We start from the raw sequence: 18,065 nt of genomic DNA, 5'->3' as shown, positions 1-18,065 counted from the left end.
AACCTAAGGTAGTGGTCTTTGGAAATGAAAGGATAAAACGAGATTGGTTATTACAGGAAAAGAAACTAGAGTTAGTGTCTTCTTTTAACTACCTTGGAATCTGAGCTGGACTAAACGTTGAAAATGTAAATGCAAGAAAGCCAGCAATACCAGACTCTTTAGAGATTCCTAGACAGTTTTAAGGGAAGTAAAGTGACAGAGATTCATTTGATTAGGAAAAATGTAAAATTTGGGTAGTAACTTAATTTCACTGTCATTATAATTATGAAAAACTGGGACATATCCTAGGTACCACATGACATTTCCCACTATCCACCTGCTATTCATATACAGAGGAGAACTGGGATGGTTAGTAAAAGAGGTATGTTTAGAAGGCTAAGCAGGAAGACAAAAAAGAGATTCAAGTATGTGTATTTGATATAAATATAATTTTACAGAGACATCTAGATCAATACATGCCATGTTTCATTTACTTACTTGACAAAATTAATACAACATATTCAGTGAATGCTGAACAGATTTTCAATTTACTCTCTCTGGTTTATTATGACAGAATAACTGGGTGATTTTTTTCCCCCTGCTCTTTATATTTGTTCCAATAAAAATGGATACAATTTCTTTGAAAATAAACAACTGTAATGCTCTCAGTGCTAGAGCAGCAAAGCCACAACTGCTGGCTACCTCCTAGGCCCCACTTTGTTTCCCTTTTTGCCTCTCACCTGCCAAGTCTTGATGTTATAATTTGACAGGGAGGCTGCCCTTAGAGGTCAAGTAAGGTTTTACATGATAGGCCCCTACCTGGGCTGATTCCCCTTGGCCTTATCCCACTTTACTCTAGCTGATCAGCTCAGCCTGGGGTCAACTTATGATGAGATAACTGGCTCTGTGGATGTGGGGAAACAGTGAACATGATATACTTTGATTTTAGTAAGGCCTTTGATACGGTCTTCCACAGGGTCCTTGCAAACAAGCTAAGGAAGCATAAGTTGGATGAATGTACTGTAAGGTGGATAGCTGGCTGCATCATCAGGCTCAACAGGTAGTAATCAATGATTCAGTGTCTAGTTGGCAGCTGGTATGAAGTAGAGTGCCCCATGGGTAGGTCCTGGGGCCAGTTTCATTCAATATCTCCATTAATGATCTGGAAGACGGGATGGATAACACCCTAAGAAAGTTTGTGGATGGTACCAAGCTGAGGGGCGTAGTAAAATACATTGTAGGGTAGGGCTAAGATTCAGAGTGACCTAGACAAATTGGAGGATTGAGCCAGAAGATATCTAATGAGATTTAATGAGGACAAGTGCAAAGTCCTGGATTGGGGATGGAGGAATCCCATGCATTGCTACAGACTTGGAACCAACTGGCGAAACAGCTGCTGTAAAGAACAGTACCTCGGGGTTACAGTGGACAGTAAGCTAGATATGAGTGTGCCCTTGTTGTGAAGAAGGCTAACAGCATACCAGGATGCATTGGTAGGAGTGTTGCCAGCAGATCGAGAAGTAATTATTCCCTTCTATTCTGCACTGCTGAGGCCACATTGGAGTATTGTATCCAGTTTTGGGCTTCCCAGTACAGAAAGGAAATGTACAAGTTGGAGAAAGTCCAGTGACAGCAATGAAATGGTTAGGGGGCTGGGACTTCTGAACAGAGGCTGAGGGAACTGGGCTTGTTTAGTCTGGAGAAGAGAAGACTGAGGGGGGATTTGATAGCTGCTTTTAACCACCTGAAGGGTGGTTCCAAAGAAGATGGAGCTGGACTGTTCTCAGCGGTGGCAGATGACAGAACAAGGAGCAATGCTTTCAAGTTGCAGCAAGAAAAGTTTAGGTTGGATATTAGGAAAAACCTTTTCACTAGGAGGGTGGTGAAGCACTGGATTGGTTTACTCAGACAGCTAGTGGAATCTCCATCTTTGGAGGTTTATAAGGCCCAACTCAAGAAAGCCTTGGCTGGAATGATCTAGTTGGGGATGGTCCCGCTTTGAGCAGGGGGTTGGACTAGATGACCTCCTTCCAGCTGTAACTTTCTGTGATTCTGTGGGCACCTATACTCACAATGGAGCTCTGCTCCAATTAATGTTAATTAGCACGCGTCAGTACAGGCTCAGTTAATCAAGTCTGAGGCAGGTCTGCTAGAGCATGCTAATTATTGCACTCCAACAGCCTCTGCATTGCATGTATTCAGTGTCCCCATATGTTGGACAAGCTTTAGTTAAAGTGCCTCCACCACCATTTTGAAGTGGGGGATGCTGAATACACGTAGCACTGTGGGCGCTTTTATTACAGTGGCTCTCAGCCACTCTGATTAAAGTCTCCCTCCACCCTGGAGCACATGTATGTGCACCCCCAAGGTTATATAACTTCCCAGGACCATAAGATCCTGGTCTCTAGCTCTGACCACACCCTTGCAGCTCTGGGTCCCCTGGTCCCTGCTTTGGCCCTTGCAGGATCTAGGCTCTTTGGCCCCTGGTGTCACCTTCATGAGTTCTGGGCTTGTGCCCCAGTCTTTGGTGTCTTTTATCTCCACTCTCTCTCAGACAGTAATAGTCTTTCTGCCAGGTGTGGAAGGCTGCACCCAATAGCCCTCAGGTCACAGCTCCAGGACAGGCTCTATGCTGTTATGACCCTCAGTCTAAATGAAACCAAAAACATGAGTGTCTCCTCCAAAACAAGGAGCTTCCCTCCCAGGGTGAATCTTGCCCAGCAGAAGCCCTACCCCAAAGGACTGAGGCATTTATCTGTTCCTGTCCGGGATGCAGGGTTACTTTCAACTTCCCTGCAGCTCAGAGTCCTTCCTCTGGGCCATGCAACCCGACTGCCCCCACTGGCTCCAGCCTTGTGCTTATTAGGAGGGATCCTGGTGTTCTCTGTTTAAAAATTGCAAATTATCTGTTAAAAAATCACAAATGCTGAGAGTTAAAAATGCAAAATCCATGTTTTTCTATGATTAAAATAAAATGACACCATATATATATACATATATGTATATGTATACATGTATACATGTATATATACACCATGTATATATGTATATATATATGGTGTCAGTTGAACACAATGGGCACTTTTACATGTGTGCTGGGGGTGAGGGGTAGCTCTTTAATTAGAGCAACTCTGAGAGCTGCTGTAATTAAAACACCACTGCATCTCCTGTATCAATGTCTGCACACTTAACTAAAGCTAGTACAATGAGTTTTATTTCAAGTCCCCCCACCACCGTTTTAAAATGTAGGGATGCTGATACACAAGATGCAGGAAGTTGCTGGAGTGCTGCAGTTGCCACGCTTGAGCAGACTCAATCTGACGCGTTGGAATTTCAGCACGTCAGAGCAGCTTTAGTGCTCATGTATAGGTGCCCAATGTTTTATTGATGTATTTTACAATTTTTAAGCAATTTGGAAACCTACCAGTGCCTCAATTATTATATTAGAATTCTAAATACCTATACATTTTGGCATTTGATTTTGGGTTTTTTATCATGGAAAATCAGAGTTCCCCCTGCCCACTTTGCTCACCAGAATCCATGACCAGCTGTGGCTGTTCCCCCACCCTGCTGCTTTGTGGTACTAAGCAGCCCTGATATGCCCCTCACTCCAAGCCCTGCCAGTGTCCCTCACTCCCAACCTACAGCCCCCCAGACCTGCTGCTGCCCCTCACTTCCAACACACTGTCCCTTTCCCCCAGTGTGTGGGGAGGAGGGGTGTGGGCCCAGGTGACACATTGTGGGTGGAGGGGCAGAGCTAATGTGTGGGGGGATGAGGGTGTCATATGCCCCCTGAGTTTTCTGCACCCACAGCAGGGCATGGGGGCTGCAGCAGGGCTGGACCAGCTCCAGATCAGCTGCCTCCATGACCTAAGATGCAGGACCCGGTATGGGAGGTAGCACCACGCTGCCATTACTGCCAAGCTGAGGCACACCCTGACCATCCAGCAGCAGCCCCTGCCCACCTGGCAGCAGTACTCTGCCACTGCTGCACCTCAGCTTGACATGGCAGCACAGTGCTCCCTCCCGCACCAGGTTTTGCCTGCTGGGCTGTAGAAGTGGCTCCTCCAGAGCTGGTCCAGCCCGGCTTGCAGCACTGTGCCTCACTGTGGGTGCAGAAATCTCAAGGACCATGTGCCACTCCCCCTCCCCCTGCCCTGTTGCCTGTGCCCCTTCCCACCTATGAGAGCTGTGCCTGTGCCACCCCTCCCCCGCTCAATGCATGACCTGTGCACCCTCCCTCCCTGCCGAAGGTGTGGCCTGTGTACCCCCTGCCACCATAGACTTTCCTGGAGAGATCTGTGCAAGCTGCTTTCCACTACTGCCTAGCTGCCATATGCATCTGTGCGCGCACACATCCATGTGGTGCCCTCTGCCATGATCACTCTCCTTCTGTCCCCCACAACCCCTTGCCAGCTGGAACTCTGCCAGCCTGCAAGGGGATCCCACTGTTTCCTGTGATTTTCTCCTTTAAAGGAGAAAATCTGCCTTTTTCTTTGTTAAAGGAGAAAACCTGCATTTTTCTGCAACAAATGGAAAGCCTGAATCCCTGCTTATTAGTCTCTTCTTGGGTCACCTGACCCTCCACTTCTGCCCCCAGTGTGGTCAGTCACTGCTTGCCCTTGGGATGGGCATCCATTTTACTCCAAGGTTCTTTGCCCATGTTACCTTGTCCCAAGGGCTAGGGAAAGCCAATTATCCCTGGGCTTTCTTGCCCCCTTAGTAATGGGATGAAATCCCTGTTATACAACCAAGAGATTTACCTTTTGAATTGTCTTGTCTGGACAAAGTGCCATGGAAAAAGAGGAAAGCTTGTCAGAAAAAACTTATTCAGTTTATAGCTGATTTCATTTACACTGCATTTGGCATGGAATAATTGTGTGTTTTCTCAAATATTCCACCTTAGGAATCCAGGGGTTGATCCCCCACCCCCTTATCCAATTTATACATGTAATAGGAACATTTTGTAAATATTTTTGCTGGCTGTACAAAAGAAGATGTCTCCAGAAATGGCTGGTATCTCTTTTATATATAACTTATGATATCTCTACACACACACGCACGTTACAGGGGTGGATCCAGAGCGGGTTCAGTGGTGCAACTGTGCCACCCTTTTGGATTGGAGTGCACTGCAGGAGCTTCCAGAGACTTTTTGAAGTCCTTAAAGCAGGTGACTCACCCCTAACCCCTTGTCTCTTGGTGTTCAGAGGCACCTCTTCTCCCCTTCCCACTTCCCTACTTCCCCTACCTGCTATTGCTTCTTTTCCTGCTGTCCCAGTGTGGGCAGTGGGGGAAAAGACAGTGGAGGCCTCTAGAGCCACTTGTGCCCGCCACAGCAGGGCTGCACAGAAGCTAAAGAGTATGAGAGTCTTTGGAAAGGGATCCTTTCCAAAACAGTAATCTTTGTGTATTGTAAAATCCCAATGATTCTTTGAACTAGTTTCATCACTGGTGTAATCTCAGTTAAAAAAAATGAAATGACAAAACCAGGAATTAATTTAATGTTGTCCCCAATACTTACAAATAATAAAGATAGCTGAACATCTTCTTTTGCCCTTGAATTTGTTTAAAAATTCAAAGGATTTAAATAATAATTATATTAGTGAGATGGAAAATGAAGACAAGGTTTAATTCAACCTTAAACAGCTGCAGTCATTTAAAAATAATATTCACAGTCTTATTTGCTTTTGATTTTTACAAGGGTTTTTCATATTTCCATGCCACTCCATGAAATTTGAGTGCTCTGTTTATATAGCTAGTTTTAGTTCTTTTCCTATGCTACTCATATAGCAACCTGATCCATGTAGACCTCCATGGAGTCCCTTTGAAGTCAAGGGAACTATACAAGAGCACTGATGACCAACTCTGGAAATGAAAGTGCAGAATCAGGGCTATAAGGCTTTGGTTTTCATCACTGCCAGGAGAATTGTTTCCATTTTTTAAAGTTAAACTTTAAAATACCTGTCAAGTTCATTTATAAAAATGAAATAAATATAATAAATACTATATTAAATTTTGTAACTTTTTTTTTTAACTAGAGCATGCAGTTTCCACCTAAATTTCTTGGTATTGCTTTTATAAACTGCCAACATCAAAGCAAGCCTCTTAAACCAGATAACCGAATTACTACTTATTTTACTATCAGTCATATCAGAATGCATAATTGAATTGCTGTCTTTTTAAAACTTTCACTCTATTATAAATAGTTGGTATGGGGGAAGGGAATGATTATTGGCACACAAAGAGAAAGTTTCAATCAGATACAGGACAGGTTGGAATAATATAGGCTTTCCAACTTTTCTTAGATAATGTACCTAACAACAGTGCTTGCACAAGAAAACAATCTGGTTTCAATCTCTCTCTCACTGTCACACACTCATGAACAAAAATATCATTTCTGTTAAAGGGAGATTTTTTTGTACTGTTAGCATCCCAGGAAATTATTCTGAAACCATATGATTTCTCCCGTCTCATTGTAGAAAGGGTACAGCACAAGGGACAGATATTGACCAGGCCAACTTGGGTATACAAGGACGAAAAACATTGTGCAAGTCACTTTTAGTAACCCTCAATAATCCCAGTTGTTAATGCTCTCAGGTGCAATTTCTCAGTGTCCCTGATTTTCCACTGCCTTGAGCCTAATGCAGTTATTTATACCAGGCCAAAATTGATCGAAAATACTACTATATCAGAATGGTAGCAGGTTAGACATAATTAAATGTTTGTATAAGATGCAAAGCAATTGAATATAACTAACTGCCTCTGAGTTCCAGCTGTTGCAGATTTGGAGAGTGGCTTAATAACCATGAGCTGGCCTTCAATTTGCTCTGCATTCATCCCTATTTGATAGGAAGTGGAAACTGAAGACAGACAAAATACTTCCTATTATAGCCACCTTTCCCAGCCAGGAAGTACATATGTTTTGTTATTCAGTGGAATTGTCTCTTAGGGGCTATGTAGAGCAAGTGAGGCTGAAGGCTCAAAGACTTTACAAGGCAATAACAAAAATGTAATTGTTTGAACACAGGACTTTATCCATTGCCATAAATATTACATCCATTGAACAGAGAAAAATTCAATTCCTCACCAGGGAATGATAAAGAGGCTTGAGAAAAATAAGCTGCAGAAGAATCTACATTATTTGCTTTTTTTTGCCCTTATTTTTCATTTGCCTTTGCAATGCTTGGTACAGGTTGGGAGTAGACATAGGAAAAATCCACAAATACCACAAGAAATCTGTGACTTCTAAGGATGCTAGTCCATTTTGGCATACTTAAAAGGTTCAGAATTTACATTTGCTAAAGCAGCATCTGGATTTTGAGGATGTATCCAAGCCATTTTGAGGGCTTGCTCATCACTGGTTTGGAACAGTGTTTAGCTTTATGAAGTAGTTGCATCCCTGTGCATATGGTAGAAAGTCTGACTTGTTGGGGATATGTAAATATTTTAATTAAAGGGCATGGCTAGAGCAAGTATAGGGTGCTTTGCCCTATATTTATAGCAATTCTCCAGGGAATACAGTAGTACAAACAACAAGCAGCAAGTGTTTCTGGTTTTCAAACAAAACCCAAGGCTCAAACCTTGTTGATTTCATGGTAGTCTTTTGATAAGTGCCTGATTTCTGTTCTATGAAACCCAGAGATAGAAGACTTGTCAAAAACCTGGTGAGAACCTGTCAGTTTCACATACAAGTAACCTACTGACATCATGTTTCTTTGACCATGATTTATGTCCACAAGAGTAAATACTGACCACTACAAATGCCAGCATTTAACTTGCTTGTGTTGAAGTGATGTTGTAGCTGTGATAGGCCAGGCCATATATAAGATGCAAGGATTCTTGTAGGTTGTATCGTTTATTGCATTTGGTCCGATAAAAGATATCACCCCAAGAATCCTTCTAGCATTTAATTTGATGTTCAGTCATTCTTTTTGATCACATATGTAAGAGTCATTGCTTCCCTAAATCAGACTTTCCCTTGAACAATGCAGGGTAATCTGACTAATGAGTTTGCTACACATTCTGAGCCAGTGAGTTCCACTGCAGTTGCACCAGGTATTTTGAAAGGTGACTTTAGGTCTGAGGAGATAAGCCAGGTGTGAAAAGGTAATTAGTAAGTGCAGGCTTAAGCTTGTCCCTGCCTGGCTGATCCCTCACCCCACTGCCTGGCCCTTCTTCCAGGAGGTGAGGACTGTAATATATAAATTGTTTTTTCAAATTAGGTGCCATTTAATTTGCAAAAGTTATGACAGGGTGTCTCATGTCCAATGAGTTAATGATGTTTCTGGGAAAATCTGAAAACAGTAGATGCCAAAGAGCCTTTTGCAACTTCCCAAATCTGTGGTGGGTTCTACAATAACCCTGCCCCAAAATGAAGACTGCTTTAAACTTTGCTAAGATGTAAAGGTACAACTAGGCAGCTTTTAAGTACCGTGCCCAACAAAGGGAGCCAGGTATTTTACTCATTATGCTGGTGACCGATTATTTGCTGATGATGTATGTTCCATCTTCTGGAACACAAAAGGAAGCTTCATCTTCTGCTTTGAGTAGTTTACAAGTTTGCAGTCTGTAGATCCAGTATTGTGCTTATTATGAAAAACATAGTTTGTGGACAAATCTTGTTGGAGATAAAACCAACCAATTACAGTAACAAGCACTGAATAAAGTAAAGTATTTGTAAGACCAGGTCCCGTGGTAGACCCAGTACAGCCTAAACATAATTTAATCTCTGCTGGTATATGGTGAATATTAAACCTTCAGGAAGTCTATGATTTTTCTTACTTTCTGATATTATATATGCAAGGTTTGGCAGGTTACCACTAAAGAGCTATACAGAAGAAGAGTTTGAAATAATTGTGCTGTTAAATACAGTTGTAATGCCACAGTATGTATACAACCAAAATGGTAATGGTAAAACAGTATCATAAACTGTACTAGATTAGTATCAGACTTTACTTTGCTTTACTTTCCTAGTCACTGGCTGTGGCACTGCAAGAGTAACACTACATGATGCTGATATTATTAACTACATAATGCACATTATTGATTTATTCTTTGTTCTGCCTCATTATCCTTTTACTAGTGAGTTCCCTGAGTTATTCTCATGTACTTAGTCAAGCACCAAATCATGAAGCAAGGACGGGCTCCCATAATAGCCCTTAATGGCACATTACATAAGCAATTACTTCTGCCACCTATTATTTGTTGCTTCCAGCCAATGAGGCTTCTGCATTATTGGAATGTGCTCAGAACAATTATGGAGTAAGAAAGACTTGGACTGTCTACATTTTACTCTTGAAATTACTCACCTTCATATTTGCCACCTGCTGACACCTCAGATGCCAGCCAGTAGCTTTAGAAAATTTGGTCTTTGTTGCAATCTGTGTGTAGACTAAATGCCTGTAATGAAGTCAGATTACTGTATGACTCTGCCACCCTAACAATTAGGAATATGAGCACAGTGCAGTATCTTGTAGAGATACCTGAGCTAGCTCTAAACAAGCTAGCTTGGGTACCAGAAACAGTTTAGCTATGTTTGTGATGTACTTTCCAGACTAATTAGTCCTACTGAGAATGGACTAGCTCAGGTATCTTGGCATGACACTGCATTGTGCTATGTAATTATGCCCTACATTAAACACACATATCCACTACTCAGCCTTTCTAGGCAGTTGCAAAGGATATAGCTTGTGAAAACACCTTCAATAGCAGTGCCTCCCATGTACTGATAAGCACAAGAAAGGCCATTCTTTAGTTTGTACTGTGGTGGAAACTGAGTTTTTTGAATACTCTAATACAGGTTCCTGGACAACATTTTGCAATGAATGACTAACAAATCAGGTTCTAAGAAATGTATGCGTTGAGACCTTTCACTAAGTTTTTCAGGAATTAGCAAATAGAAATAGATTCTGTTTCTATGTTGGATATAGTTGGGTTTTTTTCCTTTGGTATTAATAGAAAAAAAATCTGAAGTGCAAGAAACCTTTGTGTTATCACAAAGCTCTGTTGTTTATGCAAGCTCTGATTCTGTGGTTGGTCCATTGCAAAGTAGCATTATTTAATATCCACTTATAGTAAAGTGTTCCCACTAGGAGTTATGGTAGAATATGTAAATTTTTCTTTCTGTGCTTATGGTCTATATCTTGTCAAGCTTTTCTCTGGGTTTACTGATATATCAGTCTGCTTCCAACCAGGGGAAAAAACATAGAACCATTTCAGGGAGATTTGTTGTCTCATTACATGATAAGTTGTATGTCAAAAACAAAAATTTAAATAGTAAATCTCAGCAGAGGATGTTGAACAGTGGAGGAAAGATATATAAAAGAGAGAAATATGATTCTGAAAAAGACTGGATAATACAGCATATAAGTGTAGATATAAATAGTGCCTCTTATTGTTAAGTGCATAAAACTACTTAATCAAACGGTCTTTTGTGGTATCAGGTGAGTGCCTACACGTATTTTTCAGCCTCAGAGTATCTTCTAGCATTGTTGTTTTCCTTTGCAACCTTAGGGGATAAGTGTTAAAAAAACCCCCAAAACACTAATGCTTTCTTCTTCAGCCAACTACTTACCTTGCTTATTTGATTGTTTTATGTTTGCTTAAAGTGCAAAATTAACTGAAATTTTTCTGTAACAGGCACATTGTTGTCTGTGGTCACATAACACTTGAAAGTGTGTCGAACTTCTTAAAGGACTTCCTGCACAAGGATAGGGATGATGTGAACGTGGAAATCGTCTTTCTGCATAAGTGAGTAGCCCTGCAAGCCAGAAACCTTAAACCCTTCTCACTGATTGAAAGATTTCTAAACGTTACTAAACATTACTTGGAGTAAGCAAGACAGGGGTTAGATCAGACTTATTCCTCCTATAACTCCAGTGGTTTCCACTGACTTCAGTGAGTTTATTGCAGAAATGAATTTGACCCTAGCAATTAAATTCTGGCCTTTACCATGTGAATTTCTCTGTTGACTTCAGGGGCCAGGATATTGCCCATGATGTCTGTTCCTGGCTCTTCCATTTACCTTTTTCAGGTCCTAGGTTTGGAATTTCAAAGGACAGCTAAGGACTGTTAAGCCATGTTAGGACCATTCCAGCAGTGGTACCTTCAAACACATCACATAGGTTTGTGCATGCTGCCACCTGGATTGGAAGCAGGTTAACTGACCTTTCAGCACCAAGGACAGGATCATTAGTAATGCTAATTACTACTCATCTTAGGAACTGTCGGCTCCTATACACATGCAGTGAGACTGTTCCAATGCACTGTAATGACGGAGCATGGTAATTAGCGTGCTCCAGCAAACACCAGCGTCATGTGTATCGGCCTCCTCATGCTGAAAAATGGTGGTAGGGATGTTTTAACTAAAGCTTGTTAGATGCGCTTTAGTTAAAGTACCCCCCCCCACCATTTTTCAATGTAGAGACACTCCAGGCACTTTTATTAGAGCAGCTCTTGGACCTGCTCTCATTAAAGAGTCTCCGTACCACTACTTCTGGGGCACATATATAAACACCCAATGTGTTCAAAATCACTGACTGCACATAGCAAAGTAACACATGGAACCATACAGCATGTTTGATGGCACTGCTGCTGGGTATAAGTTGGTAACCTAGAAATGCACTTAGAAGCCTAACTCCCATTGAATTCCAGTGGGATTTGACTCCCTAAGTATCAAAGACTCTTTTGAAAATCTCTTGTGGCCTTGTTTTTTTTTCCAGTCTGTGATATAATATAATATTAATTGAGTGTACTTCACCAAGTGTTGAGATTGAGTGAACCATTATCACTCCCAACTTGACAAGATGAAACAAATTTGCAAATATATTAAGGTTATAAGGACTTATTTCATTTTTAGATGAAGCTCATTAAAGTCTCTAACATCAAATTTGCTAGTGCTTCCCAACATGTCAGTCAGTTGAGCATGGCAGCAGAGTGATTATGGCATTTCACTGTAGCTCTACAGATGTGAGATCAGGAATCCTTCCTTAATTGTGCTAAAAGCCATCCCGATCCAGTGAGCAATAAACAGATACCTGAGGAGATGAACGTGGCAATTCCAGCTACGTTACTCAGCTGATGGCCATTGGTTACAGAAACTAGCATGACTTAATGGACAATGGCTTGACTGGAGCATCGGACTTTTTGATGGTGGTGGTTATACTTCAATGGTTGCATACAGTTAACTTTTTCTTTAAAAAAATTACAGAGTTCTAAAAAGTAAAATGTATCTAAACAGTTATATTCATTATTAACTGGAATCACATCTTTCTTCAAGAAGCTCCAGATCTTTTTTTAGAAAGACCTGAGAATCTCCAAGCAGTTTCAGTCAAGACGGATTTTTTTTATGTTATCAAACTGACATTATGCCAGTTGATATGCATAAGAAGTTCATGTTGAATCCACCAGAATCCAAATCTATCTACAAGAAATGTCAGCTAAGTGATTTACCTGAGACTGATCAACAAGGATCCTGTTTTTCTCTGCTTAAAACTTCCAAATCCTGTGCTTTAAAAACCCCAAATCTGCATTTTTCCACAATTAAAATGAAATGCCACTATATACCTAGGTATCAGTTGAACACAATGTTTTATTGATATATTTTCAATTTTAAAGCAATTTAGAAGCCTTCTGGTGCCTCAATCATTATAACAAAATAAATTCTAAATACCTATATGTATTGGCATTTGATTTTGTTTTTTTACCATAAAAAATCAGAGTTCCCCCTGTACCCTTCACTCACCAGGATGTGGGTCTAACTGTAGCTGTCCCTTCCCCTTCCCCCTGCTGCTTGTGGTGCTGAGCAGCCCTGATATGCTGGTGCCCTGCCACTGCCCATGCTATTGCCCCGGTCCCTGACCCACAGTCCCACATCCCCCCAGACATGCTGGTGTCCCTCATACCCAATCCACAGCCCCCTAACACTGCTGGTGCTCCTCTCTCCCAACCCACAGTCCCTGGCCCTGCCAGTGCCCCTCACTTCTGACCCCCATCCCCCCCAGCCCTGCCAGTGCCCTTCACTGCCAACTCACTGCCCCCTGCCCCCACCCCCACAGTGTGTGAGGAAGGGGGACATGGGGAATGGGATGGGTCTGTGGGGAAGAGGTGGGGACACAGACAGTGCATCAGGGCTGGGGGCAACACATGCCCTCTCATATTTCTGTGCCCTCAGCAGGGCACAGTGTGCAGCCTCCACAGCCTTGCTGTCAGGGGGGAGCATGTTCCCTTTTTTCCCCTGCCATGTTGTCTGTGTCCACCCATCCCCTTCATATGTCTACTGTGTTCCCCTGCCACTTTAGACTTACCTGGAGGGAGCTGCATGAGCTGCTCTCCACCACCCTGCCTGGCTGCTACATGCATGTGTGCACATGCACATGGAGCCGCCTGTGTCCCACTCCACCCAACCCCAAGCAGCCCCTTGCAGGCTAGAATTCAGCCAGCCTGAAGGAGGAAACCCTACATTTCCCATGGGCGGGCAAGGTTCTTTGAGTAGACGTGATATTTTTTATTAGACCAACTGAGTAGTTGGAAATAAGTTCTTGGAAAGCTTTCAGGCACAGTCACCCTTCTTCAGGCATAAGGAATCTCTGCTGGTCTGAGACTCTAAGAAGTGAGATGCTAAAATGGCAGGATGTTAGTGAGAATGTAACCAGGTAGAAATTAAAAAGACAAAGGGTAAAGCAGAGAGGAGTGGGAGAGGACAGCAGAGTGGGAAATGGCCAAAGGGAGACATTACAGTGATAGAATACAAGGTAGAAGAGAGGCAGTCAGTGAAAAAGGACATAGTTGGAGATCAGGAAAACAGGAATAAGAGCAACTCAGAGTGTGCGAGGATGTAGTGAAAATATAAATAAGTAAAAACAAAAGGTAAAGCAGGGGAGGGAGAGGGTAGAAAGTGGGGGGTGGGGGGAGGCCAAAAGGAAACACTACTTTGGTAATAATACAAGGCAAGAAAGAGGCTCTGAATGAAGAAGGAAATAGCAGAAAATCAGGGGACAGGACAGAAAAGGAGGGGAGGGAAGAGGAGAAAAGGTGGGGAAAAAGAAGAATGTAAAAGGCCAGGTCAGGCAGGTATCTGGTGAATCAGAAGTCAAACATGTTATAATGTGTCATAAAGCCAATGTCTATATTGAGTCCAGGATTTTTTGTATCCAGTATATTTATGAAGTGAAGTTTGTAGGTTTGTATAGGGAAGGTGTTTTGTAAGTTCCCTTTGAGGATTAGAACTGAGAGATTGGAGAGAGAGTGATTGTCTTGTGAGAAATGTGCCCCCACAGGTGTTGGGTATTCTTGTCTTGGATAGATTTTCAGTGTGAGTTCATTCTGCTGCACAGTTGTTGGTTGGCTTCTTCATATTTTCCATCAGGGCATTTGGTGCACTGGATGAGATACATAACATTTCTGGATCCAGGAATGGTGATGGTTCTGTTGTGGGGTGTAGCTATTGTGGGGGTAGTGGAGATGTGTTTGCAGGTTTGGCATTTCTTGTCCTGGCATGGTCTGGATCCATTTGGTGTGGTTGGGTCATAGGGAGTCTGCTTCCTCATGATCAGGTTAGTGAGATTCAGTGCTTGTTTAAGCACCTCAATAGTGACCTATACTTTCTAAGTCTATGCAAGACCTATTTACATTCTCACCGACATTCTGCCACACTTTTAGTTTCTCACTTCTTGGAGTCTGAGACCAGCAGAGCCTACCTATGCCTGAAGAAGGGCGACTGTGCCCAAAAGCTTGCTAAGAACTTTTTTCCAACTACTCAGTTGGTCTAATAAAAGATACTACACCTACTTAAAGAACTTTGCCTGCCTATGCCCTTAGACCAACATGGCAACAACCCAAAACCCACCTCCAAAAACCCACCTCCATTACCCATGTTTTTCTCCTTCAAAGGAGAAAATCTGTTTTTCTCCATTAAAGAAGAAAATCTCTGTTTTTCCATGTTTTTCCACGGCAAACAGTTAACCCAGATCCTTGCTGATCAAAGACTGCTATCCATACATAGCTAAAATGTTCAGTAGATCTTTTCTGATTATGCTGCATCTTACAAGTGAAACCAAGACAACAAGGACATAAATGGAACAGATAGACTCTGTCGCATTTGTTAAACTCTGACTTTTTTTTTTTTTTTAAAGTGTTTGTATTCCTCTGTGGGAACTTTCCGTTAAAATCAAACAAACAGTGGATTTCACCAATGAGGCTGTTCCTTTCCCTAGAGAGTGTGAAAATGTATGCAGACAATGGGAAACAAACATTTTAAGAATACCAGTTTTTGCTTAAGCTGCATTATATGCATTTCAACCCTTTATATTCTGTTTAAAACCTAACTTTCAACTAAGTTCCATTGTTTTGCATCTAGTAACCTGCTTCATATATATACTGAACTTACCTGTCCATTTGCAAGTTTAGGTGCTTTTCCAACCCACACAGTACAAAACATTACTTCATTTAATCATCTTCCCAATCTCCAGGCAGTGAGCAAGTTTTCCTAGTTATACGATAATTTAAAAGAAAGACCATGCTTGTGATATTCGTAAGAGATTTCCTGGATTTTGGAATTTTGAAAAGTGTTTGAAAGCTTCCAATAAAGAGAAGTATCTTTGTTAGACCATGATGCATTGCTGCATCCCTCTTCCCATTTAGCTGCACAGGGATGCTGAGTTTGAAGCAGCCCCAAATTCACTCTGTATTGCAAAACTAAATCAGACATAGTCCAATATAGTCCAAGTATTATTCTGCTTAATTGGTATAGTTACTCCAAAGTGCAGGAACTCCCAGCTTCAGCGTATTCATCTTTTATTGCCAGCAAAAGAGCAAAACCAAAAATAAAATGATGTAGCACACAGCTGGAGCTGCAAACAACGGAAAGACACAGCACATTCTTTAGGTTTTTAAACAGTGTATGTTTCTCAGTAACATTAGTGAGTCAGCCTTTTCTTGGCAGTGAATGACTGGGTAGACTTAAGTTTCTTCAACCAGTCATTTAACTGTCTAAATGTACCCTTTCCATTGGCTAGTATTACTTTAAGGTGGTTGCTATATGTCCTGGGCATCCCCTTACATGCAATTTAACATCAAAATTGCATGTCTTGGGGAGAGGCATTTAAAAATAGCCTATGAACTAGAGAGAAATGCAGTATTAACTGTCTTTCCTGATCAGGGCAACATGCATTTCTAAGTGTTGTGAGCTGTTTAGGAATGAGTGATATTAATGTGTTTAACAACAAATTATGCACTTTCATTCTTTTCAAACAAAATGATTGGAAGGTGAATAACCATTTAGGGTGGTTTTATACTATTAACTTTTAAAAAGAAGTGACATACAGACAGTATCCTCTGAAAACTGTTCTTGTGGGCATGGGTCAGGGGGAATTCTTTTCTAAATATCCACGTGAAATTAATTTCTAAGAGAAAACTGGAGGGCCCGGCACACACACATGCACCCCCCCCCCAAGTCATCTGAATGAATTGTTGGGAGCTACGGTCTTATTTTCAGGGTTATTTGCACCTCTCTTCTCTCTTTTTGTCTCAATGAGTACCCCAGCCCACCTCGGATTTTAGGTCTGATGCCTTTGTTGTCCTAGTGGAATCCCCTGATTCCATCATTCTCAATATGGGACCTAGTCTATATATCCTATGTACTGCATTTTTTATTTACCACAGGGTTGCCTATCTAGATCCTTTGTGTTGCCTTTTTGCTAATTTCCTATCAGGCCTTATGTAAAAACCAAAAAATATATAGCCTTGCTATAATTTAAGATTAGAAATTAACGCAGTTCATTTCCATGTCTTTCACATATTCATCCTTCAGAAAAGATTATGGCAGTGATACCTGTTAGGTAACTTTAAGATGTCTCAGATCCTCTTTTGGGATGAAACGTTTGAACCAGTCTCCAATTCAGCCATTTGGCATTATTGATTTTATTTGGTTCAGCCAGTTGAGTTGATAATACTTGGAATATCCTGTAAATTATTTTCCAATAATACTCTTAATTATTTCTTAAGACCCACACAATGGCAATTTTTTTCAATAGTTTCCTCCTTTTCTGAGGTCAGTGTGCATAAGAAGGTGACAAAGAGGATGGGAGCCCAGTAACTATGAAACAAGTGTATTCAGGGAAGATGGTAGAAGTTTTGTTCATTGGCCCAGACTTACTGCTGACATAAGGGGGATGAAATCCAATAAAAGAACAGGAGCTGTCTTAACAATAGGTATTGGGCCAGTGCTTCCATCCTACAGGAAAAGCAACAGTAAAAAAAAATGTTTAAATAAGAGAGATTCAGGGAGGTTGCTGCAGAAACTGAATTTTTGTTTGTTTTCTTCTTCCTAATGCAGTATCTCCCCTAACCTTGAGCTGGAAGCTCTTTTTAAACGACACTTCACTCAGGTGGAATTTTATCAGGGTTCGGTTCTCAATCCACATGACCTGGCAAGAGTAAAGGTAACGATCTACTGCTTCCCCTGCTCTACCAGTTATTATCTTTAAATAAGCAGTCTGTAGCACCAGTCCAATTTCCACTGAACTCAGTGGTCTTTAAAAGTAGATTCCCTTTGATGGTTCTATTAATGTTTGACATTAAATAATATATTTTTGTTTACAAATGCTACTGGGTCTATTTGGATAGGGCCAATTAAAAATATATATTGTACCTGTCAATTTCCTCTTCTATTGTTTGGTGTCTTGAAAAGACAGATACAAAATGAAGTACTTGATAAATATAATAATGTGCAACTATTGGCTACACAATTTTATATCCAATATTTTTATGTTTGTAAACCAAATTCTGAAGCTTAGGGAAAAAAACAATACTGAACTGCCGTGTGCAGCATTACCGCATTTCATGACCTTATAATGCGATGTGAACTCCTTAAGTTGTAAGGATCTTTGTCTAATACTAAACTGTTCCACTGAGTAGAAATCAAGATTTCTGCCCATGCTGGCTACAGAATCTGTTCATTCTGTTGTGGCATAAGATGTGCTGAGCTGAGCTTCAAGTCAGCAGAAAAAATGTTTTCCTTATGCATCATAAAATTCAGTCGTAGGGGTTTGCATTCTTGTCTTCTCCAGTCCTCCTTTCCTTATGTTAGG

The 18,065-nt window shown here is 41.3% G+C and overlaps 1 protein-coding gene across 4 annotated transcripts in view; it reads left to right on the top strand.

Annotated features, from left to right (window-relative positions):
* Positions 1-18,065, top strand: part of KCNMA1 (potassium calcium-activated channel subfamily M alpha 1) — a 1,030,169-nt gene that overhangs the window by 711,360 nt on the left and 300,744 nt on the right. For all 4 annotated transcript variants that reach the window (XM_090058809.1, XM_090058810.1, XM_090058812.1 and 1 more), the window contains 2 exons: positions 10,618-10,728; positions 17,312-17,417. In XM_090058809.1, the coding sequence (XP_089914935.1) occupies positions 10,618-10,728; positions 17,312-17,417 (217 nt within the window). The remainder of the gene's footprint in view (positions 1-10,617; positions 10,729-17,311; positions 17,418-18,065) is intronic.

This window comes from Crocodylus siamensis, chromosome 7 (genome assembly GCF_052110815.1).
Source record: "Crocodylus siamensis isolate JL-2025a chromosome 7, ASM5211081v1, whole genome shotgun sequence".
Classification (NCBI taxonomy): domain Eukaryota; kingdom Metazoa; phylum Chordata; order Crocodylia; family Crocodylidae; genus Crocodylus; species Crocodylus siamensis.
This window is presented reverse-complemented; position numbering and strand designations above follow the sequence as displayed.